The 18,896-nt window shown below is 39.9% G+C and overlaps 2 protein-coding genes across 2 annotated transcripts in view; one reads left to right on the top strand and one right to left on the bottom strand.

Moving 5' to 3' along the window:
- The window catches only part of LOC107387579 (protein phosphatase 1 regulatory subunit 1B), a 32,953-nt gene extending 26,123 nt beyond the window's left edge, over positions 1-6,830 (top strand). The window contains exons 4-5 of the mRNA XM_015962635.3: positions 4,083-4,211; positions 4,306-6,830. Of these exons, the coding sequence (XP_015818121.1) occupies positions 4,083-4,211; positions 4,306-4,394 (218 nt within the window). The 3' untranslated portion in view covers positions 4,395-6,830. The remainder of the gene's footprint in view (positions 1-4,082; positions 4,212-4,305) is intronic.
- A 634-nt stretch (positions 6,831-7,464) lies between these two features.
- On the bottom strand, positions 7,465-10,682 carry LOC107387578 (phenylethanolamine N-methyltransferase). The gene is made up of 3 exons (XM_015962634.3): positions 9,467-10,682; positions 8,544-8,754; positions 7,465-8,393 (listed from the first exon to the last, which is right to left on the bottom strand). The coding sequence occupies exons 1-3, from the start codon at positions 9,639-9,641 to the stop codon at positions 7,955-7,957; spliced, it is 825 nt and encodes a 274-aa protein (XP_015818120.3). The 5' UTR covers positions 9,642-10,682; the 3' UTR covers positions 7,465-7,954.
- Between the last annotated feature and the right edge of the window lie 8,214 nt (positions 10,683-18,896).

Genomic DNA, 18,896 nt, shown 5'->3' on the forward strand with positions numbered 1-18,896 from the left:
GGGATGGCAGGGCAACCGGTCTGTAGTCATCATTGACTGATGGGCGAGTTTTCTTTGGAACTGGAACTAGGCAGGATGTCTTCCACAGGACTGGAACCTTCTCCTGGGCCAGGCTGAGGTTGAAGAGGTGCTGCAGAATCCCACAGAACTGCTCTGCACATGCCTTCAGTACCCTGGGGCTGACACCATATGAACCTGCAGCCTTGTTCCTGTTCGGTCTCTCCAGCTGCCTCTTCACCTGACTTCTAGAGACAGATAGGTGGGAGGGGGAGGTAAATGGGGCAGCAGCATCTCCTGACTTGGTTGAAGAGATTTTTAGAACCAGAAGAGTCCGTGACTGCGTTAGAGGGCAAAAGAGCTGGCGTGTGACAGGAAAATGTTGGATCAGAGGAGGATGGGATGTCTAATTGGCTGGGGACAGGTGAGGAGGAGGCTGGGTTTGTTCCTGAACCGAACCTATTGAAGAACTTTTTCATTTCATTGGCTGTGTCCAGGCTGCCATCTGTGCAATCCTTCCTCTGCTTGAAGCCTGTGATCTTCTTCATCCCTGACCAGACATCTCTGAAATTGTTCCTCTGTAGTTTGTTCTCCAGCTTCTTCCTGTATGCCTCCTTGCTGTCTCTGATCTTGATATTCAGTTGCTTCTGTATACTCAATAATTCCCTGTCTCCCTCCTTGAAGGCTATTTTTTTCATTTAGCAGATTCTTTAGTTCACTTGTGATCCATCCATCCATCCATTTTCTGAACCCGCTTTGTCCATGTAGGGTCGCGGGGGGTGGGTGGGTTATTTCCAGCGGTCAACGGGCAATCAGGCGGGGTACACCCCGGACAGAGAGCCAGTCCATAGCAGGTCAACACAGAGACACACAGGACACACACACACACACACACACACACACACACACACACACACGCACACACACACACCTAATGACAATTTAGACAGACCAATTAGCCTAACAGTCATGTTTTTGGACTGTGGGAGGAAGCCGGAGTACCCGGAGAGAACCCACACATGCACAGGGAGAACATGCAAACTCCATGCAGAAAGATTCCAGGCTGGGAAGCGAACTCTGGACCTTCTTACTGTAAGGCAGCAGCTGTAACCACTGCGCCACTGCGCAGCACTTTCACTGGTGATCCAGGGTTTGTTATTAGTGAAGCATCTCACTGTTCTGATGTGTACGATATTGTCCACACAGAAGTTTATATAGTCAGTGACACATCCAGTCATGGCATTGATGTCCTTTTCATATCCTTGGCAGAGAGTCATCCAATCTGTGGTCTCAAAACAACTCTGCAGGGCTTCTTCAGCATCCTGTGACCATTTTCTCACAGTTCTTCTTGTCACAGGTTGCCTCTGAACAAGTGGTTTGTATTCTGAGCAGAGAAAACTAAGATTGTGATCTGATTGTCCCAGAGGAGGTCTTGTGTTGGACATGTATGCATTCTTTATATTTGCATAACACAAATCCAATGTCTTGTTTTCTCTGGTGGAGCAGATGAGAAACTGTTGAAATGTTGGAAGTGTAGCAGAGAGTGAGGCATGATTTAAATGACCAGATATAGCCACAAATGCATTGGGGTGCTGGGTTTGTAGCTTAGCGACAACGGAACTGATGGCATCACATGCATTTTCAGTAATGGCTGAAGGCGGAATATAAACGGTTGCCAAGACAACACTGGTGAACTCTCTTGGCAAATAATATGGGCGACAACTTACTGCCAAGAGTTCAACAAGAGTTCTGGGCTGCAGAGACAACATTTCACTGAAACATGACATGGGTGGCACCATCTGTTATTGACAAGCACTGCCACTCCACCTCCTTTTCTTTTCCCGCTCCTCTTCAGATTTCTGTCTGCTTGTACAGTCAGGAATCCTGGCAGAGAGACGCTGGAATCGGGGATATGGTCCTGCAGCCATGTCTCAGTGAAACACATAACACTACACTGCCGATTCTCTGGCTGAGTCCTTGAAAGGGCTTGGACTTCATCCATCTTGTTGGCCAGCGATCTCACATTGCCCATTATGATTGATGGAAGATGGTTTGAAATTCCTCTTTCTCTGTCTCTGTTTTGCTCCTGCTCTGCACCCATGCTTCTTGCGTTTTAGCTCATTTGGGATTTGTGGCTTCAGTTGAGTTATTATTTCAGCCTTCCCAATGTTAATCAGCTGCTCCCGATTGTAAACTAGCTTGTAGCCATGGTTACGCGCTATAACAAGTGCTCAAAAAGTGAAAAAATTGAAAAAATAGCAGTAAAAATCCTCCAAGCTTCACAGCACCAGAGACAGAAAAGGAAAATGTAAAAAATACAATTTTTCTTGAGAAACTAGAAGAAAAAATGTCCAAGAAAAGGCAAAACTTACATATAGTCAACAGAGCTACCCCAACATGCAGCCACCCAGAGCAGCACAGTTCCCGTAAAAAAGACTTGCTTGAAGTTGTATTTTCACTCTCCCTGTCTTAATTAGCAGAATGTTTTTGTCTTTAAAGTTTTCTATTATTTTTTAAACAATATTTTTTTTAATCTGATTTACTGTGAGCTGCCTTGATTGGTTTGTGTGAAAGTGCTTTATAAGTAAATAATAATGATGGTGATGATTATAGTGATGAATTTTAAGATAAATGTATGACATTAAGAAAAAAGTTATATGAAAAAAACACATAATTTCCAGAATAACGTTAAAATTGTAATGTTTCAAGAACACATTTCTTAATTTAATGTTAAAAAAGGGAATCAAAATCTAAACCAGCACTGGAGCAAAGATCTACGACACCCATGTTTATGTAAATGTCAGTTTCATACACCAGCATGTGTTTTAATATAAAGGATGTTGTTTTAGCAGGTGAAACTAGAAAAATTAGAATATGGTACAAAAGTTCATTTATGACAGTAATTAATCTTAAAAGGTGAATCTAACATATGAGCAGTGTTGCCACAGTTACCTTGAAATAGTAATCTCATTACTAACGACTTATTACTCCTTCCAAAAGTAACTTAGTTACTTTACTGATTCATTCATTTAAAAAGTAACTAAGTTAGATTACGTTACTTTATTAGTTACTTTCAGCATCTACCAAAAACACTCTCCACCGCCTCAACATAAAAACTACTACTGGTTTTGCCAACACTCACTTTATTGCAAATGCTTTTTAACAGTAAAGCCTGGTTTATGCTTCTCCGTCAGCTCCACAAGGGACAGACACGCACGGATTGACGGAAGCGTTTTGCTCTCATACTTCTCCGTCTCCTGGAGAGTGTTGCAAAGCAATTGCCCGGCAGGACAACAGAGGGCGTAGCGCTGTTCTGTGGTATCCTGTCATGTATCGGTCCAAGATCGTGTGTTTATATTGTGTTTTTTGTGTATATAAGAGACTTTTAACACAGACATATTTGTCTCTCATTCTCCCACCTCTTCATGCGCGCCGCTCCCCACCTCTAAACACACGTTTCCTGTCATTTCCGTCCACAAATAAAACGCTTGCTGTGCATCTTTTCACTCCTCCAGTCACGGGAGGATGAAACGTTCATATTTTTAGTTTTTTCGCGAGGTATTCTTCAAGCTTCTCCGTGTCTGCCGCTAGTTATCCTCGGCTCTCTTTGCAATGGTGGCGCTGTAAACAACAGCGGCATCCTGACCAATCACTAGCTTGCGTAATCCGTCTCGTTCGACGGATGTTTAAAAAAGTGGGCTCGACTCCGTCCGTACTTGCGTGCCTGCCAGAGCCCTACGCAAGGACGGATGATGGCGATGCGTGTCTCTGCACTGACGCAGACGGAGAAGCATAAATCAGGCTTAATGTCAACAACATATCTTCTTACATTTAAGTTGAACTTAAAACCTATTGCCTGACATAGTGCATGTTTGTATAAAAATAAAATAAAACAGTCTTTATTGACCTCAAGAGACAATTTGATCTGGCCAGAATTATTTTAAAGTTTTATTTTAAATTCAGAAAATTCAGAAAAAAAAATCTGTAATAATTGAAAATTAAAAGAGTTTTAATACTTTCCCTTAATTTTTCACCAGTTGTCTATCTGAGGAGAGAATCAATTACATTTTTATTTTTATCTCCAGCCGTCCAGATGATGGCCCAGGCTCACTTGTCCTCCTTAGACAAGAAGACTGCTGACAAAGATGAGCTCTCCTCTGGGGAGGAAGAGGAGCAACGTGAAGATGAGAAGCAGCAGAGACTGTCAGCCAGAAGTGGGTGGTTTTGCTCAATCTCTCTAAATAATTAGATTTTTTTCTAAATGTATTCAAACTGTTCTTGCGACTGGAAAATTCTTTTCATTGCCAGGTTCAAGAGAACAAAGTAAACCACTCGGAGATCCACGTGATCAGCTGAGCAACTCAACAGCAAAGGAGTCGTTGCCATGGCGACCATGAAAAGCCTACAGAATGGGAGGACGGAAAGGGAGAGTAACATCAGGAAAAGAATCAGAGAGTTTACAACAGAAGTGACTCGTGTGTGTGTGGATGTGCTCAGATGTATATATGAGTTTGTGATTTTTTTTAGTTGCCATAAAATTGAGCATGCCATGCTAGGTGTACAAGATATTTAATCTGGAGTTTTCATGATTTATGTTCCTTTCTTGGCCAAATATTTTAACAGGAAATTGATGTGGATGTGTGCTTAATCAGAATCAGGTTTATTGCCATGTAGGTGAGAGACTTATCTACTAGGATTTTGTTTTGGTGGCAAGGGGCAAACATGCATACACACACACACATACACACACACATACACACACACACACACACACACACACACACACATATATATATATATATATATATATATATATATATATATATATATATACAGAGAGAGAGAGAGAGAGAGAGAGAGAGAGAGAGAGAGAGAGAGAGAGAGAGAGAGAGAGAGAGAGAGAGAGAGAGAGAGAGATTAGGATACATCAGAAATAATCAACATAGGAAACAGGAAAGCAATCACTCTTGAGCAGCAATACAGGCTTATGATAATGTGGTTATTGGTTGTTCAGGAGTCTTACAGCAGAGGGGAAGAAGATGTTTTTGTGGCATCAGGTTCTAGTCTGTAAGGACCTGAACTTCCTTCCTGGAGGTAGAGTATCAAACAGACCATGGCCAGGGTGAAAGGGGTCAGCTGCTATCTGACTTGGGCGTCTCAGAAGCCTGGAGGTGTACAGGTTCTGTATTGATGGGAGGTTGCATCTTATTACCTTTTCTGCTGCGCGCCTGACACGTTGCAGTCTGCTTGTCCCTGGCAGTGGCTCCTGCATACCACAAAGTGACAGAGGAGGTGAGCTGTTGAGGGTGGCCGTATAAAATTGGACCTTGATCATGGTCATCATGCAGAGTTTTCTCAACTGTCTCAGGCCCTGTCCACACGTAGCCGGGGATCTGCCAAAACGTAGATATTTTTCTACGTTTTGGCCTGTCATCCACACGAAAACTGAGTTTTTTCACACGAAAACAGATCTTTTTAAAAACTCCGGCCAAAGTGAAGATCTGCGTTTTCTCCGTTTTGGGTGTCTGCGTGTGGACAGGCAAAACCGGAGTTTTAAGGTCCGCAACGTCACTTTCCGCGACAAAAAAATGCTGACATCACGTGTGCAACCTGTGTTTACACTAGCCGACAGCATGGATGCCCTCAGAGCTGCGCTCGCTTTATCAATTGTCCAAGCGCTTTCTGCTTGTTTGTTTTTGCAAGCGGAATTACTGCTCCTTGCGGAAGACCACAGACGAAGGACGAGGTTAAGAACGGGGGAAGTACTGCCGCCTACAGGTCTGGCATGTCCTTAACAACGTATTTATCCGGGTACGTGTGGACAGTTTTTTTTTTAAACGAGGTGGTGTGGATGCAAGTTTTTGGAGGGGCGGATATTCGTTTTTTTTAAAAACCCAGCTACGTGTGGACTAGGCCTCAGAAAGAAGATCATCTGCTGGGCCTTCCTGATGAGAGGGCTGATGGACATCTACCACTTCAGTTCATAGGTGATGGAGGTCCCCAGGAAGTGATTATCTTCAATAGCAAAATAATAATAATACATTAACCAACAGATGTGAAGTCCATCTTTTTTGGAATGTAACACAAGGTCGATGTAAGAAAAAAGGGATGGATTACAGATTATCTCATCCACACAGATTATACCCTATCAGATTAATCCAACTAATCACAGTAATGCAGCCCTGTTTTTCTAGTTTAATGTCAAACTGGCTTTTAGTAGCCCGACGATTAGCAGTAGAAAAACACAAAAGCTGGAGAAGCAGATCTTCAAAACAATCAAATTCATTCATGATCTTTTCCTAACAGGTGTGCTTTTTCTGAACAGAAACTACTAAACAGTTGTTGTTTAAATTGTACAAGTTGTGTACAAATACCATATTTTATTCCTGCATTGATATAAAAGAGAATCTGGCACATCAGAACATGTTAGATTGAAATCTGACAATGTAAAAAAACATCCAGTTGGAGTGAATCTGCTCTTTTTATGATGTCACTTGTATTTGATTTGAGTTTGTTTGATTGACTGATTGTTTTATTGCTCTGATCTCCTGATGATAATGAAAACTACAACTGATATGTTGTGAATTAATACATCAAAATGGAAAATGATGATTCTGGAAGCAGAAACCTGATTAGAAGAGGTTTATTGATTTAGCACTTTTCGCAGACAGAAATCACAAAGTGCTTCACAGACAAAAATGAGCTCTTAGCAATGAGTTTGCAGATCAGAAAAAGTCATGTTTTTGTGTGTGCTTGTTTTGTTTATTTGCTTATTTACTGCTTGGCATTGGTGCAATTTTACATCAAATAAAAACAAATCAAGTTTATGACCCTCAGATTGGCTGATTTTTGACAATCATTAGATAATTTGTTTGTGTGCACAGCCCAAGATTATTTAACTTTTTTCATTTTTGAAATATTTTAGGATAAAACTGAAATTATTATTGTGAATCAGATAAAAATTAACGAACGACTGAAAATAGTTTTGCACAAAGGTTTTATTTCCTTATCTTCTATGACTCCTTGTGACGGGAGTAGACATTTATTTTCATTTAAAAGTCACCTTTTCCACGAAAAAATACATAAGATTTGCTTTTATAATACATTTTTATTCCTAGTTAGTACTTGCGTAGTTGAAGGTGAGCTGATCTGATGAAACAAGTTGGATAGCGCTGATCAAAATCTAAATGCTCCTGATTGATTTGAGCCAAACTGAGATGACTGATCATATCAAAATGTCAGCCATATCTTATGTAACTGTTACACTAGAGTTATGCCTGTTTTTAAAGGTTCTGAATACACAATGGTTGGCTCAATGCTGACATCTTGTGTTCAATAACTCGAGTTACACAAGACCAAATGAAAATAACCGAAATGAGGGTTTCTTGATTTGTTTTACAATTTATGATCCCTTCTGTGTTTTTTTTCTTCAAAGAAGGACTGAATGATCACAACGTAAGACAAATATGTGTGGACAGTTCATCTTTTATTATTGAAGCAGAGTCAAAAAACAGACAGATGAGCTTTACAAATAGCTAAGAGTTGACAAAATGCATTGCAAGGCTGTAACAGAAGCTCCAGTTTAAACAATGTCCCAGTTCTGTAGTAACTATGTTTGCACTGCAGGGGGCAGCCTTTAATCATGAACTCAACCAAACGTTCTTTGGTAAAACAAAACAAAAAAATCGGGGGGGGGGGGGGGGGGGTCCTGTTGCTTAGCTTTATAAAACATAATCTGCAGGAAAACAATCATCAAGTGAAGCTTTTTGTTTTGTTTTTCCTTCTTCAAGTTCATTTGTAGTAATCAGTGATTTAAGATTAGTGAAAAACAGTTTTCATGCAAAGAGATAATAGTTGATTATTATTTTGTTAAGTCAGAGTGCAAAACCATGCATTTACACTTCTTTCATATTAAATGTTGTACTGACTTATTTAACCATCCCTGCACTTCAACTGATTAATCCCTCTTTGCTTTTGCAAAAAACACTCCTGTCACATCATCCACCCCAACCCTCATGTCCTGAGGCAGTGTGTAAACTTCCAGCCTTATCAGGGTGTAGTCACTCTCCTTCAAACTAGTGCACACCTGGGCTTCATTCAGTGGGACCACGGGGATCCTTACACCTGGCCCTCCAAAGTAATAACTTTCTCCCAGGGCTCCAATGAGCATGAGGTGACCTCCAGGTCGGAGGAGCTTCCGGATGTGGCCCAAGGCTCTGTTGAAGGCAGGTAGGTCAGGGCTGACGCTCTCCAGGCAGAAGCTGGATACCAAGCAGTCAGCTCCAGCAGAAGGAAGGATGTCAGGGGCCAGAGGCTGAGAGCAGTGCACGTCTATAGGGAGGATGTCCGAAGTGACCTGACGCAGCTTGGCAGCTTTCTCGGGCCAAGCTGAGGGCCTGGAAGGAGTGACAAGAGGGGATTACCATGCAACGAGCTCAGAAAGTTTCCCCAGATTCTCTGAAAGCTGTAAAACAATTACCTAAACTTGCAAAGTGTACATTGCAATTAAAAGTCTCCTAAAAGAGCCTAAAACAATGTTTTCATACCGTCGCCCTTCAAGTTTGCAAACGTGTTCCAGATACGGAGTCCAGTCCAGGCTGCATCCTCCCTCATCCTGGAGCCAGCGCCTCAGCTCCTGCCGGTTCACCTCTAAGAAGTCTGTCAGGATGATTCTGTTAAAAACCTCACAGCCACTCATCACCTGGTACAAAGTGGGTCCAGAACCAATGTCCACCAGGAGCTCCCCCCTCACATCACCTGGGAGAGGATGGGGGAAATTAAAAGAAGTGGGAGAGCATGGACTTCTCTGAGCAAATCAGAAGTGTTTTAGACGATAACCTTAACAACAAAACTGATTTATTTAATCTGAAAAATTATCATTTCATACAGAAGTTTCTGTGTCTAAATTCTGTGAACCACAGTTTTCTGGATAGTTTCAAGTCCCGGAGCTAGAAAATGCAACAAAAACCATCTTGGATAAATTAAAGTGTAGAATGAATTTGTTTGATTTTGATGCTCCACGGTGGTGCACTATTGCCTAACAGAGAGAAGGTCACAGGTTTGATCCCAGCTAGTCTTTCTGCTCAGAGCTAGCATGTTAACCCCATGCATGTGTGGGATTTCTAGGTGCTCTGACCAAAAACATGCATGTTGAATTAAATGGAGACTAAGTTTTTCGTGTGAGTGTGCAACTGGTTGTCTCATCTGTCCCAGTGATGGACTGGTGACTTGTCCAGAGTGTCCCCCACCTCTTGCCTAATGATAGCTGGAGATTTTGGCAGCTTAGTGTAGACAAAGGGCTCTGAAAGTTTAAGTTACTGTCTTAAAGATTCATTGTATTTTATATTATTTAAGCACTGGTTTGAAGATGTTAACAAAAGCCAGAAGTTTCAAACAAAACTAAAATACATTCAAACACAAGAGCTTATTTGTCCAAGAACAAATGTTTTATGTAGTTTGTCCTCCTTACCTTCTGTAAAAGCCCTGTGCAAACATGCCAGTTTCCAAGGTACAATGCTGTCTTTTCTTGAGAAATCAGCCCGTGGTGGAGTGTAGTTGTACTGCAGATATGCCGCAGGATCAAACTTTTGGTAGCAGGCCGCCATGGCTGCCACTCCACTCTCTTTTCCTCTTTCATCCATCATTCTGATTTTATGTGGCTCTGCCTTCGTGTTGCAGGTGGTCAGTCTTCAGGTGAGCATTGGCTCGATGAGATGACTTATATATCTCTGTGTGTGTGTGTGTGTGTGTGTGTGTGTGTGTGTGTGTGTGTGTGTGTGTGTGTGTGCGTGCATGCGCGCTTTGGGCTACTCTCAGAGATAGTGATCCTGTTTTGCAGTGCAGCCTGATAGCTTTTGTTCTGTTCTCTGCCCCGCGGCACTGATACCATCAGATCAGGGGCCTTCCTCCAACACGAGACCCATTAATGGACTCATCTTATGGCCTTTCAGGTCCTTTCCTCACAAACAGGAATATGTTTCAGACAAACAAATTTTTCGCCATCTTAATGAGCCATCTGAGTTGATGATGTTAGTGAGGAGACGTGGACATGAGGGATGGTGTGTACAGTAGCAGCAGGGTAAACAAAGCAAAAACTCATGCTTTTCTACAAAAAGTTGTTTATTCATTCATTCATTTTTTGCTAGAAATTTGAAGATGACCAATAAATATTTGAATACAAGTGAAAGTGTTTCCTTTGTAGGTTATGTGCATGATTGAAAAGTGTTATTTAAATTAAATAGGGACAGATTTTAAAAAAATCTTAAGTTATGAGAGTTATATTGTTGACACCAAACATGTTTATGAAGTTCTTTGCTCTAAATCCCTCTCACATAAAGCAATAGTGGCAGTTTTACGTGCCTTCCAGAATGAGCCGTTTCAAAGCTCTGTCACTTTAAGAAAACAAGCTGGAGCTGGCCACGCCCACCCATCCCCTGCTCAGGCTGCTATAAGCTAAGCTCCGATTTCCAGGAGGGGCTCGGAGTTGAGCTACTGCTCCTCCAACAGGGAGGAGCTAGGACATCCAGCTCTTTATTGCATGTGACAGGTGATTCGATGCTAATTTCCCCATTTGTGACATCACAAATCGGGATGTTTTGAAACAGCTTGACACTGACAGGAAACCTTCAGATGGATTTTCTCCACGTTTGGACTGTTAAAAGAGGCCGTAGAGACCCACATGGCAGCAGTAAAGGTTGTAAAAGATGAGTTTTGCATAATAATATGCCCCTGATGAAAACAGAAAAATTTCCCAGTCATTTCTTATTCATGTACATGTCCTCGAGTACACAAGTTTAAAGGTCTCACACTTTTTTCTGAATAAATTAAATTTACAAATTAAATTAACAAACCTGTTTTCTAATATCAGAACTTTTTAATTCATATTGAGGGAATGTGTTGTGTCAAACTAATGGTAATTTTCAGATAATAAATCAAAGAAAATGACCTCAGTTTTATTCTCTTGGCAGCTAAATTAACTGTTTTGCAGTAAACCACAACAGAGGATTGTGTTTTAACATAAAGGAAACACATGGATTTATAGTTACAAGATGTTTTATAGCGAGGGTAATACATCCAGGAGGGAAACCCAGACATCTATCTTCACAGCGACACCATTCTGCTTCTCCTGGGACATTCAGAGGTGTTTCCAGACCAGAGAGGATTCACTCATTGGCCACTTTGTTAGGTACACTTGCACAAAAGAAACTCAGTGAAACTTGGAGAAGAAACAGAATTTAAAGAGACAATGTGAAGTTTCATCGTTAATCTATGGAAAAATACATCAAATGTTGTTGAAAAATATTGGCAGCTTTGTAACACATAACCATTAAAATCCGGTGTGACATTATTGGGAATGGGTCTGAGGCCCAATCCCAATACTCGCTCTGCGGTCTTCAGCAAAGTGCACTTGGAGAAAGCGCACTGTAATGCTTCGAGTGCGTGGTGCACAAGTGTGCATATAATTGCCAAATTGAGACAGGGAGCATTGTGTCATCGATCGCAATGCATGCCGGGATAGTGGTCGCTCTGCTACTTTTTCAAAAACCTTTATTAACAACTTCCAAACAAACAACCAAACAGTTATTTGAAATACATTTAAATTCATTGCTGCTTTGTTTAAAACATTCAGAGCATCAACTAATCATCCTAAAATGAACTACTTTTTTTTTAGAGAATACGTGTTTTCAGAAAAGGAACTTGAGCCTTTACTCCCAGAGCAGTGGATTGTGGGTAAGACACTTCAGCAAGTCTGCATCGATGCAGACTTGCTGAAGTGCGAATCAAGGGTGAAAAGGGGGCGTGATTAACTTCCGCACTTGAGAATCAATACATCCTACACACTCGCACCCCTGGTCAGGATCGTACATTTGAAGGGTGCAAGGGTGGAAGTGCAAGTATTGGGATTGGGCCTAACCCCCAAATTCCACTACCTCCGCTCCGGTCCGGCCCCGCCTTCCGCAGCCGCTCGCTTCCAAACTCAAATTATACTGTACCCGCTCTACAACGGCTCCGCTCCGGTGCGGAGATCTGCGGTGGGCAAACAAGCATGCGCGGGATTTTCGAGATCTTGCGATACAGTCCGAGCAATAAACGCGGAAGTTAGATCCAAACACCCGTTGTCTGGGAGAAGCATCGAAATGAACTGTTTAATCTGCCCATCATTTGTGTTGAGAGATCAGCAGTGTTTGGATCAACAAAGTGTGACTACTTTGATAGTGGAAACTGTATTTATGGCTTACTGTTGTGCATTTAAAGTTCAGCTGCCATTGATAGTTGTTAAAAGTTGTTAAACCTGTGCATATGAAACAAAAGACGCTTTTTGTTTATCGATTTATTGTGAAAAACGGAAGTTGTTCTTGCTCCTTTTCCTGTTGGGCGGTTGTGATTCCTGTCCATTGACTGCGGAGGGTCTCCGGCGTCCGGCAAAAATAGGATTGATTCTATTTTTGCCGGACGCCGGAGCAGAGGGCGGCGCACTGCGCCGCACTGCCGGAGCACGGCAGCAATAGTGGAATTGCTCTGATTGACTACAACTAGACCGATTTTGCTCTGGAGTTCGTGCCGGAGTGGAGCGGAGCGGAGGTAGTGGAATTTGGGGGTTAGTCTCTGAGGGATGCCATGTTTTCTTCTACGGATCGGGTTTTTTCCACATGCTGCTTTTGGGATTTGCCATTTCCGCAGTTAACACGGCTAGACAGGAAATCACACACGGTTTCAGTGTAAAATCCCCGGTAAATTTCAAAATAAAAATACTGCAGCAATGCAATTTCATTTACAGTACACGACGCTTACGTGTGACCCAACGACTTTACTCACTCGATTTACTCACAGCATCGGTCTACAAGTGCACGGATGTGTTTTCATGGCTTTATTCCTGGCAGTGGAGAGGAATAACATCATATATGACATCAAACAGCGATGTCAAACGTGATTTCCTTCTTTTTGGTTTAATGGTGGATTGCATAAACAAACCATGATCTGAAATCTCGAGGGATTGTGTAATTTAGCGAGTCCAGCGAAGAGCACAGTGAGGAAGCCATGCTGCTGCCAAGATTTTCCCGGTGTGAAAAGGACCTCTTTGAAGTTCACGAGTAAACTGTTCCGCTGCCGTTTTGTGCCGTTGATTCTTCTAGTGTGAAACCGGCGTTACTCAAACACAAAAGTACTGCTTGGCTACAATGATTTAGGTATGTACTGCCGGCCCCTATCGTGATGGAAAATACACACCGTCACTTTAAGTGACTTTGAATGTAGCATGGGTGTTGGTGCAAGACGAACTGGTGGATTTTTAAGCTGATGATACTGTGTGATTTTCACCCCCAGCCATATCTGGGGTTAACTCGTAGTCTGAAAAAGAGAAACTATCCAGTGAACAGTGGGTCACAGAAAAGCTTTGTTGATGTCAAAGGTCAAGCAGACTGGTTTGAGTTTATAAAAAGACACCAGTAGCTCAAATAGGTCAACAGAATACCATCTCTGAGCCACCATAGATAGGTCATTGAAAGCAGAGATCCATCCTGTCTGGCTCTGGGTCTTCCATCTAATCTCCTCCCAAGGAAACAGACTCAGAGGTTTTCCAATCACATGCCCAAATTACCTCAGTTGATTTTAGAAAAAAGAGAAGCTTAATTCCAAGCTCTTAATCTCAAAGTCTGAATACAGCCACCCCACTGGAAGCCCATTTTAGCCCACTTATATTAGGATCTTGTTCACAATGATCCAAGTCTCATGACCACAGGGGAGGGTTGGAAGGGACCAGTAAAGTGAGGCTTTGTCTTTTGGCTCAGCTCAAAAGAATATATCAATGTCTTCAATGAAGCCCTGATCTCTTAAATAAGGAAACAAAACTCATCCCTCCCTGAGCGCTTGCTGAAGGGGTCCTCATGTTAGACAAAAGCATTTGTTGAATTCAATAAAAAACTTTTCAAAAAGACAAGTTTGGTTGTTTGAATCAGTAAGACGATAAGGAAACGTATCTTACTGACATTAGACGTAATGTAAAAGATTGTAAAATCACCTGTATAATACTATGAAAAGCAGATATATGAACAAAAAACTATTTCTTCGCATCTTTGATTCTAACAAATCATTTTTTCTTCTAGTTTTTAACGTTGTTTCTTTCATTTTCTTGGCTTTGGCCATTTTCCCCTTGATGATTGTTTCTGTCACAACTACGCCACACAAACTGCGGTCCACCTTGCACACTCTGATCTTCTTCACTTATTGCCAGGATAACTGGTCAGGCTAACCTCACGTAGGTTGAGTTTGGGGGCGTTGTGAGGTTGTGTGTCGGCAGCTCGACCACCTGCATAGTTATCTTAAAAACACACCTCCTGGGTCCAGTCTTTAGAGGAAAAATCATACTCTGTAGCGTAAATCTACTGCTTTAATGTCTGACGTATTTTACTAAAAACTACTTTTTAACAGTTTTTCTTTTGTCAGTCTCTCACATTGACAAAATTACACAGGATAAGCTGACATTTTTTTAATGCTTCGGTATTTAAAATGAACAGTGTTGTTAATTTATTATAATTAATTCTAAATATTTGCTGTAGGTTCTTTATTGATTATATGCACAGAAAGATTACATTAATTTTTAAAAATACAGTTTATCGCAAGAAAATCAAGACTCCACAGTATGGATGGAAAGTAATGGAAAGAGAAACAACCCCAACAAAAATAAATACAGACAGACAGACTTTCACCTAAATTTTGTGCACACACACAACAGGTAGACATGCACAGCTGCACGCAAACCCTCGTGAACGAACAGTTAGTGGATTAGAGAAAGCAGGATAAAGGTAAAGGGCTGTTCCTTCCCCTGAGTCTGATAAACAGATAAAAGAGCAAAGAGGATCACAGAAGAACAGATAAAGGGTAAAAGCAGGGAACAGAAAAAATCACAGGAGTGATATAATGGAATAACACACATTTAACTGGAGCAACTGGAGCCAATTTAGTTATCTATGGTCCTAGGGGCAGTGGGGGTTCAGTGGTGTTGGTCAATTCTGCCCTGGGATGCTTTTCATTTTGCCCCAGCAGGATATGGTGCAGGTACACATCAGAAAACTTTGATCACTTTGACTTTTCGTTGCCATGCAGAACAAATGAAGGATGGACGGTGAGAAAAAGAGCTAATCAGGACCATGGGCCGAACATTTCTGACTTCCTGTTCGTTAAAAATCAGTGAACCGAGAGTAAAGACATCTGTACTATTTCACTAGAAACACATAGTTGAGGTAAAGGTAAATAAATAAATAACAATATTTTTTTACATGAAAGCCACTAGAGATAAAATGCAATTATATTTAAAGTGGGGAAATTTTATATTGAATTTTGCTTCACATTTGGAATAACAAATTTTTAGAATAGCATTGTACTCTCTGACATAAACTTATAAAATCTGTATTCCAGTTATACTCAATATATGAGACAGAAACAAACTGAATTGTACAGACCACATATGTTCTAAGAATTTAAGCAGCTGTTTATTTTTCAAGTTTACTTCATAAAAAGAAGAATATGTATAAAGTAATAACATTGTATTTATTGTTTTGAGATACCTAAAAATATACTGAATTACAATCTAGCCTTTACCTTTAACCAAAACAAAACTTTGTTTGACATTATATATCTTTTAACAGCAAAATATTTTAAACAAATTATACATTTATTCATGTGGTGAAGTAATTGTAGTTTTTGATTACTAAACCCGCAATAAAAAGACAAAAGTAATACAACTGATGAACAAAATTATATAGCCTACATTTTTTCGTCATGCAGCCATTATTTATTTTGGAAATGACCTATTTGAATGTTGTCTTCCAGTCAATTTTCTGGCTATACGTCACATCCTGCCACTTCATCAATGTAGCAAACCTCCTTGTACCATTTAATGCTATTGTCAAAGACACAATGATAATATATGAGACTTTTATGTTGTTGTTAAAAGCAGGATTTAGTTAACGGACAGCAGTGTGGCATTGGAGAGACCGTGCGATTGTTTCATCATCGGCAGCTCTTATTTTGAAGGGCGGAGTCTGCTAAGTGATAATTAGAGAGAAAAAAAACTTTATAGAAGATTTTAAACAGACCACAAAGAAAACAGAAGTCCAATAGGCGAGCTGTGGTTAAATAAGAATGAAATATTTGGGGTGGTTATTTTGTCATTGTGAAGTTTCGATGTGGGACTGGTGTAAAGCCAGCCTCCAGTTTGTTTTCTGTTCCGCGTCTATTCAAGTTACTACGGGAATGGATGTGGAAACCAGGTTTCAAAATAAAATTCAACTTCGAGTGAATTATCAGATATTTTAAGAACATAATAACAAATAATTTAGGCTTGTTCACTATTAGTGCCCTGTCAATATCAAAGCAATCTTATTTTGGATTTCAAAGTAAAAGTCCTGTGAAATTTCATTTTTGAGCTACTCTTTCAATGACTTCAGAATGCTCTTAAAAGTAAAAGTCATATAGAGTAGTTGCATTTTGTATCAACACTATCAAACACTATCAAACCACAAGAATTTGAAATTGCCCATATTTGACAGACTCTTTTAAAGATTTCAAAATGCTCTAAAATGGAAACTTGCTGTTTCCACAGGGTAATTCCACTTTAGATCAACAGTATACAACCCCACAGTGACAACATTTCAATATCAAGTAATTCTGATGTTGCCTTCCAAAATAAAGACCTTTCAAATTGTCCATAATTGACCTACCTTTAACGATTTCAAAATGCTCTAAAATGGAAAATTGCTGTTTCCACAGGGTAATTCCACTTTAGATCAACAGTATACAACCCCACAGTGACACCATATCAATATCAAATCATTCTGATGTTGCCTTCCAAAATAAAGGCCTTTCAAATTGTTCATATTTGACCTACCTTTAACGATTTCAAAATGCTCTAAAATGGAAAATTGCTGTTTCCACGGGGTAATTCCACTTTAAATCAACATTATACAACCCCACAGTGATACTGAATCAATATCAAATCATTCTGATGTTGCCTTCCAAAATAAAGACCTTTCAAATTGTCCATAATTGACCTACCTTTAATGATTTCAAAATGCTCTAAAATGGAAAATTGCTGTTTCCACGGGGTAAATCCACTTTAGATCAACTGTATACAACCCCGCAGTGACAACATATCAATATCAAATCATTCTGATGTTGCCTTCCAAAATAAAGGCCTTTCAAATTGTCCATATTTGACCTACCTTTAACGATTTCTAAATGCTCTAAAATGGAAAATTGCTGTTTTCACAGGGTAATTCCACTTTAGATCAACAGTATACAACCCCACAGTGACACCATATCAATATCAAGTCATTCTGATGTTGCCTTCCAAAATAAAGGCCTTTCAAATTGTTCACATTTGACCTACCTTTAACGATTTCAAAATGCTCTAAAATGGAAAATTGCTGTTTCCACGGGGTAATTCCACTTTAAATCAACATTATACAACCCCACAGTGATACTGAATCAATATCAAGTAATTCTGATGTTGCCTTCCAAAATAAAGACCTTTCAAATTGTCCATAATTGACCTACCTTTAATGATTTCAAAATGCTCTAAAATGGAAAATTGCTGTTTCCACGGGGTAAATCCACTTTAGATCAACTGTATACAACCCCACAGTGACAACATATCAATATCAAATCATTCTGATGTTGCCTTCCAAAATAAAGGCCTTTCAAATTGTCCATATTTGACCTACCTTTAACGATTTCTAAATGCTCTAAAATGGAAAATTGCTGTTTTCACAGGGTTATTCCACTTTAGATCAACTATATACAACCCCAAAGTGACAACATATCAATATCAAGTCATTCTGATGTTGCCTTCCAAAATAAAGGCCTTTCAAATTGTCTATATTTGACCTACCTTTAACGATTTCAAAATGCTCTAAAATGAAAAATTGCTGTTTCCACAGGGTAATTCCACTTTAGATAAACTGTATACAATCCCACAGTGGTACCATATCAATATCAAGTAATTCTGATGTTGCTTTCCAAAATAAAGGCCTTTTTAAATTGCCCATATACCACCAAACTTTCAGTGATTTCAAAATGCTCTAAAATAGAAAATTGCTGTTTCCACAGGGTAATTCCACTTTAGATCAACAGTATACAACCCCAAGTGATACCATATCAATATCAAGTCATTCTGATGTTGCCTTCCAAAATAAAGGCCTTTCAAATTGTCCATATTTGACCTACCTTTAACAATTTCTAAATGCTCTAAAATGGAAAATTGCTGTTTTCACAGGGTAATTCCACTTTATATCAACTGTATACAACCCCACAGTGACAACATATCAATATCAAGTCATTCTGATGTTGCCTTTCAAAATAAAGGCCTTTCAAATTGTCCATATTTGACCTACCTTTAACGATTTCAAAATGCTCTAAAATGAAAAAATGCTGTTTCCACTGGGTAATTCCACTTTAGATCAACTGTATACAATCCCACAGTGGTACCATATCAATATCAAGTAATTCTGATGTTGCCTTCCAAAATAAAGGCCTTTTTAAATTGCCCATATACGACCAAACTTTCAGTGATTTCAAAATGCTCTAAAATAGAAAATTGCTGTTTCCACAGGGTAATTCCACTTTAGATCAACAGTATACAACCCCACAGTGATACCATATCAATATCATGTCATTCTGATGTTGCTTTCCAAAATAAAGGCCTTTTTAAATTGCCCATATACGACCAAACTTTCGGTGATTTCAAAATGCTCTAAAATAGAAAATTGCTGTTTCCACAGGGTAATTCCACTTTAGATCAACAGTATACAACCCCCAGTGATACCATATCAATATCAAGTCATTCTGATGTTGCCTTCCAAAATAAAGGCCTTTCAAATTGTCCATATTTGACCTACCTTTAA

Source organism: Nothobranchius furzeri, chromosome 16 (assembly GCF_043380555.1).
Source record: "Nothobranchius furzeri strain GRZ-AD chromosome 16, NfurGRZ-RIMD1, whole genome shotgun sequence".
NCBI classification, from domain to species: Eukaryota; Metazoa; Chordata; class Actinopteri; order Cyprinodontiformes; family Nothobranchiidae; genus Nothobranchius; species Nothobranchius furzeri.

What these genes read in the sequence shown, in the direction of transcription:
- LOC107387578 (XM_015962634.3), bottom strand. Translation starts at nt 9,641, where the DNA reads ATGATGGATGAAAGAGGAAAAGAGAGTGGAGTGGCAGCCATGGCGGCC. An exon ending in GCACAGGGCTTTTACAGAAG is followed by an intron (nt 8,755 to 9,466) that starts GTAAGGAGGACA and finishes ATCCTCTCCCAG; the next exon opens with GTGATGTGAGGGGGGAGCTC. An exon ending in TGCAAACTTGAAGGGCGACG is followed by an intron (nt 8,394 to 8,543) that starts GTATGAAAACAT and finishes CACTCCTTCCAG; the next exon opens with GCCCTCAGCTTGGCCCGAGA.